General features: G+C 46.5%; 1 protein-coding gene across 2 annotated transcripts in view; it reads left to right on the top strand.

The window, feature by feature from the left end:
• The first annotated feature begins 2,336 nt into the window (after nucleotides 1-2,336).
• LOC108929537 (serine/threonine-protein phosphatase 2B catalytic subunit gamma isoform-like) overlaps nucleotides 2,337-6,402 on the top strand; it is a 37,738-nt gene continuing 33,672 nt past the window's right edge. For both annotated transcript variants that reach the window (XM_018744145.2, XM_018744144.2), the window contains exon 1: nucleotides 2,337-3,037. In XM_018744145.2, the coding sequence (XP_018599661.1) occupies nucleotides 2,977-3,037 (61 nt within the window). In that variant the 5' untranslated portion in view covers nucleotides 2,337-2,976. The remainder of the gene's footprint in view (nucleotides 3,038-6,402) is intronic.

Here is a 6,402-nt window from a genome sequence, read left to right as displayed (position 1 = left end):
TTTCGCCCTGTGTTGCCGGCTAAGGCTCCGGCTCTCTGCGACCCCACTTGGGACCAGCAATTGCTGACAATGACCTCTGGGTCCAAAGACAGTAGCTCTCATCACTACGCAACCAGCTTCCCCTAAGTAGAATAAATGGTTCCCCTGTCCTCTCTAAGTAGGAGACCTTTACAAGCATCTTTAAAACACACACAGATAGGAAATTCATTTTTCTTTTTTTCTGGTCTTAGAATCTTAGATCTTATACATAGATGATTGCTTCTCATTCACTTCTGTTAGCTTATATTTGCTGTGACAAAGGTAGCTGCTGCTGCACTGCAGCGTCTGGTTTAGCAGAAAGCAAATAGTGCAACTCGGTAATCATGGAAGAGTCAAAACTTTGATTTCAGCTGTCAACAATGTGTAACGCACACTAATAGAGCAGTGTTTAACAACAGATCGTCATGTATGGCATACTGTATAAAGTATGGTGTAGAATAAGCTGTTTAATAGAGTTCCTGAAAGTAGGTTGCTCATTTTTTTTCTAAATTCATATTTACCTATTTTTGGAGGATTTTTTTTTTCTGATATAAATTATACAGGAAGGATCAAATAGCGGCACCAAACAATGATCAAGTACTTGAATTTTTCTAAGTGTGTGTGTTTTGTTTTTCTTAGAAATAAGCATTTAATTGTAATGCAGACTTTCTTGCTGTATAATTATGCAGAAACATGTTTGCACAGAAATGAATCTAGAAGAGGACCGAAAATGGGTTCATCATTATCTCTGGTTTATTTGTCATTCTTCTTCCAATGGTGATAAACTTGCACATGTGGCATCTTTCGAATTTCCTTTTGCAGTGATTTGTTCCTGAAGTAGACAGCTGTGTCTCTCAAACTCATGTGCCTGCTCATGCGTCATGTTGTTATATATTTATGTGCAAGTGACCATTTTGGCTCGTTCACATATAAGATCTGAGCTTTATTTACATTTACTTGTATTCATTTAGTAGATGCTTTTCTGCAACGCGACATACATCTCATAGAAAATACAGTTTGTGCTTTTTTTTTTCTTTTTTTTTCTTTTTTTCTTATTTTTTTTAAAAAAAAAAAAAAAACAGCTCAAATATTCAACAATGTAATGTGTTTTTTCCTTTGCTGAAATTTCTAACAAATTGCTCTTTGGGTCTCTTTGAGCTGATGCAGTTTAATATGCTTCTCTATTTAAAGAAATGTTTGTATGTCATTTATAATTTATGATATTGCTGTTTGGGAAACATGTCCTGATGCGCTTTTCTCCAAAGCGTTCGTCACTGGAAACCACACGTTGAACTTGAATTACAGTAAGAGGGGTCTCTCCAGGGACCATGAAGCTGATGTTCTAAATGTTTCTCGTGTTTGAGATCCCCGTTTTTGACCCTAGGTGGGAAACTGAGCTGTGCGAATATCATTTTGTGCCGACCTTTGCGATTCAGTAAATCGAAAAGTCGATTTCAGATTTTTTTGGGGTAAAATGCTGCGACCAAGTGGACACTTGCTGCTTGAAGGCGCGTCTCGCAACATCTGGAGCATCTGGGGAGAAGACCGGAATGAAGCTGGAGGAGCTCCTGCACAGTCACATCTCATAGGACTTGGTGGTGTGTGTTGGAGGATGACTGTGTCCTGTCGTCGTCTTTTTATTTCCATGTAGGAGTGCAGGAAACAACAATGTATGGAAGTCAGTAAGAATTTCAAATAGATATTGCTTTATGAAACAAATGTATGTTTGTGTCTTTTATGGGGAAACAACATAAACCTTTTCGGTGTAAAGGGTGCACATCTGTGTTTTTATAAACATTTTTGTTCAGAAAAAATTGCCTTCCTGTATTTAATGAAGTCATGTCCAGACACTGATGTGACAGCGGCCTTCCTCCCATCGTCTCCTAAAACTGCCCCTTGAAAGGCTCTGGTCGGGGTGCGGTACTGTTGGTGTCTAACCTGAGCAGCGTGAAAACAAAGTAAACTGTTTACTATTATATCCCTCAGATGTTCAGTTGAAGGAATTTGTTTCCACAGAATTGCCCCCCAGAGTCCCTTCAGAGAAACTTTAAATCCTTACTATTTGGTACACTGGTGGGCGGGGACACCACGCGTGCAGAGACTCATCGGCATGTGGACTTATATTTGTTGCTTCTTTTTTTCTTGGCACTTTGCGTTCGATCGCTTGCACTAAGAAAAGAAAAACAACAAATGTTGGTATGGCGTACGGGTTTCTATACGCGCTAATGATGTCGAGTCCGGGCTGTATTTGGACTACGTTTCCCATGAGCCTCCACGCGCGGCAAATTAGCGTCGCCATATTGTAGGAAATCCGCTCGGATCTAGCGGATTAGAGAGTTTAATCCGAGCGCACGAAAGTGGAGGGGAGGGGGGACCCTGATAACTGCAGCTCGCGTGCGAAGGGGGAGGCAAGAAAATTGAGGCGAAGCGCCCCGAAAGCAGTTTCATGGGCTCGGAAACAAGAGGGCACGTCAACATCGCCACGTTTAAGATATCTTAAAGCAGTGGGGCTGCGGAAAAGTGGGGGGAAACTGATTTTTGGCGCTGCCGACGGGGTTGTTCATTTGTACTTGGTCGGCTCGGTGGCTAGCTAGCTAGCTAGCTAATCCTGTTAGTGAGGGGAATTGGCAGCAGTTGGGGGCGCGCGGCGGCCGACGAGCGCGGCCACCGAGCGGGCTCTCCGTGCACAGAACGCGCCGCTCGCTCCGGAGGCACAGCGAACCCCCCACTCCCCCCCCCTGCCCGACCGCTCGCGCTCTCTCTCCCCCCACCCTCCCCTTCCCGCGCGCCCCCTCTCCCGCCCCGGGGCTCTCTCGTGCACGGACTCGGGGCGGACAGCTGGCGGCTCCCGGGTGCCCGGGCGGCGCGGGACGGCGAGCGCGAAGGAGTGCGTTCTCCCCGCGGAGGGATTATTCGCTCGCGAGAGACTGAGAGAGGTGGGCGAGGCGGAGGAGGGAGATGTCGCGGAAGCCGGCGGCGGAGCAGAGCAGGCAGTCGACCACGGAGCGTCTGGTGAAAGGTAAGAGAGCGCGCGCGGGGTCCGACTCCGAGCGGGGCTCCCCTGCTCCTGTCACACTCACAGCCAGGACCCGCGTGTGTGTCGACGGGGACCACAGAGTCCAACGCGCTGCGTGTCACGTTCAGTCAATGTGGAAATAATCATGTGGAATCTCTCTTCGCACACTTGAGTTCACAGTCTGACTCAACAGACACGCTGCTCTCCACTTTTCCTCGTCTTCCCCCCGACGCGACGGCATCGCTCACGCTGTGTGTGTTTTCACGGCGACCGCGTTTCGCGGCATTGCCTCTGCCTGCCTGCCTGCTGTGTGTGTGTGATTTACCGTTCAGCTGTGTGTGTGTTTTGGTGTGACACTGTGACTGTGTGTGTTTGGCAGTTTTCCCTCAGACTGTCTCTCTGCAGTGGGTTCTGGCGACACATTGTGCCACGACGAGTGCTGTCTCACCTGGGTGGGTGGTGCAAGTGGACGTGGGTTCGTTCCCTGTTCAGTCTGTCAGTGTGAAGAAGTTGCATGTTCTCCCTGTGTCTCTGTGGGTTTCTTCTGGGTGCTCCGGTTTCCTCCCACAGTTCAAAGACATGCTCCCAAAGACAAAGTGTGAGTGACAGAGAGAGTGTGTTCCACTGATGTATGGATGAGTGACCCAGTGTAACTAGTGTATCTAGTAGTGTAAGTCTTTGGGTGCTCTGGTTTCTTCCCACACTCCAATGATGTGCTGTTCAGGTTCCTCCACAGTGTGACAGAGAGAGTGTGTTCTACTGATGTATGGATGAGTAACCCAATGTAAGTAGTATATCTAGCAGTGTAAATCACCATGGTGAATTGTGTGTGGGCTGATAACACTAGATAAAGTTCATTGGGAGTCGCTTCGGAGAAAAGCATCTGCTAAATGAATGTCAATGTTTGATACTGTTACAGTGTTTCTCTTTTTCAGTGTTTCACTGAGACAGTCACTTTGACCTCATCTGTCTGTGTGCTTGTGAGATTTACTGTTGGACAGTGCTTCACTATGACTCCGTTTGACAGTTTTCCACTCAGACTTTCTGTCCAGTGTTTGACGCTGAGTGTCTTCTCTTCGTGTCACTCTGTCTGGCTCACTCGGACTGTCCATGTTTGACTTTGTCTCGCTGTGTTTGTGTCTGACCGTTCAGCGGTGCTGCGCTCTCTCTGGCTCTTCAGCCGTGACGGAGTCAATGTTTAATTGTCTCCAATGGATCAAACGCGGTGGACTGTCTGTCTGTCTCTGTCTGTCTGCGGGTGTTCGGCTGCACAGTCAAACTGGACTTAGGATCTCATTTGCGGCCTGAAACCGCAGTTTATTTTTGACGCATCCGGGTTTGAGCCCGTTTTAAAGCCTGCGCGCTCGGTGCCGGCACGGTTCAGGGTCCGATGTTGTCGCCCTTCCTCCTCGTTGCAGGCGGTCCCTGTGCTCACGCTGTTTTCTTAACGAATCCTGACGGCCTTTTTGTGTCTTTAGGGTTACTGGGGCAAAGTGCCATCACTACGCAGCCTGGTTGCTGGGTTCCTTGAGTAGACCACAGCTCCCACGCTGTCTGCCCATGGTTCACATGCTCATCAACTTCTGGCACTCGATGAGAGTTGGTTTGCAGTTTTAGAAAGCCTCACAAGGTCACCGAGATTATCGATGTAACCGCATTTCAGCCTGCAGTGCTGCTTGTAGGACTGAGCTGTCACTGAAGGAAGAGCCTCCTCCGCTTTTCTACACCACGCTGGAAGCTGTCATTTAATTTAGGTCTGCGTGGTAAAGAAGTGACCCGTAGACAGACAGTTAAGGAAAGCCGGGCAACGGCCCAAAATCCTACGCCACCTGCTTTGAGTATTGGTTTGACTCTGAGAATACACAGCTGGCAGTGCCAGAACAGGTTGATGCTCAAAATATATGTGCTGTTTCAATTTCATGTTTGAGCCCCATTCATTGTTTAGCACTGTTTACCGGTACCTAAAACAAGGCACCGATTTTCAAAGCAAGAGGAACATCCTTTTGTTTTGCTTTCGACAGTCACACTTTCGCATTCCTGTGTTTACATTTACATGTATTTATTTAGTTTACACTTTCTTGCCAAGTGGCTTGCAGTGTTCATTTACTTAGTCATTTTGCCCATTAATACAGCTGGATAGTTTTTACTGAAGCATTTCAAGGCAAGTACTTTAGCCAAGGCTACTACAAAAGGAGGTGGGATTTGAACCTGGGTCCTTTGAGTGCAAGACGGTAGCGCAAAACCGTTACGTCACTCACTGCTTCCATGTCTGTTTTAGGTCTGTGTTTATGTGTTTTTTTTTTTTCTTCTTCTAATAGTAATTGTGGAACCTAACTGGCTAGCAGTCTATAGAATGCTTTTGAAAGATCCATAGTGTGTGTAATGAAGGTAGAGGAAGTGACTGAATCTGTAAGAAGCATGAGATGAAAGGATCTGTTTGCCAGCTAATATCAAATGAGACCTTAGATATCATTGCATTAACCGCTAAACGCTGATGTGGTCAATAATGTGGGTTTGTTTTCATCAATCTCTTATTGATCTTGTTAATTTACTGTTTGTGAAACAAAACAGCATCCTGTGTTCTTAGGAGATGGACTTGAACAATTTTATCTTGTCCTAATTTTATCGATATCTTCCCCCCCCTCCCCTCGTGAATTATCCTCATATCTAAAGTTTTACTGAAACTTTTGATAAAGGTTTTATCGTTTTACTACTTTAAGTGGATGCTCAGTAACAGTTAAGGAGGATGAATAGGGTAGATGTTTTGTAAACATGTTTTTTTTTTTTTCTCTCCCTCTTGGACCCAACGCCCGGGGCTCCTATGGTACAGCAGAAAGACACATGTGAGCACCTATGCTGAGAACCAGTGTTTGGATGTGGCTGAAGGGTGTGTGTGCGCTGGGGTCACCCTTAGCAGTGGAGAGCCGTCACTTTACCCTGAAGCTTGGGCATCTCTGTCTGAGCCTCAGGAGAGGAACACCGTCTGCGGAAATAAGCTTGTCCATCTCTGCAGCTGGTGAGGTGGGAAAGCAGCAGTAAATCATCACAGGGCTGCTGTTCTCATCCTCTGATGAGATCTTTTCGAGCACTGCGCTTCTGTCACTGGTGAAGCTGGCTAGCTGGATCTGTCCCACACTATATCGAATGAGTTTTCTCATATGAATTGTACAGAAATGTTACCGCTTCTTTTGCGTGACCCAGCAGCTTGTGCCGATTTGCTGAAGGATTGTGGAGATGCCGTGACTGAGAAGAAACTTGAAGACATGGCGTTTAACATGAACATTTTCTAAACTTGATGTAGGTGTGGTTATTGGGTCAGTGGTACTGCGTCCTACATAGAAGTGACCTCTCTGACTGGGAGTGTGTAG

Source organism: Scleropages formosus, chromosome 12 (genome assembly GCF_900964775.1).
Source record: "Scleropages formosus chromosome 12, fSclFor1.1, whole genome shotgun sequence".
Lineage (NCBI taxonomy): Eukaryota > Metazoa > Chordata > Actinopteri > Osteoglossiformes > Osteoglossidae > Scleropages > Scleropages formosus.
This window is presented reverse-complemented; position numbering and strand designations above follow the sequence as displayed.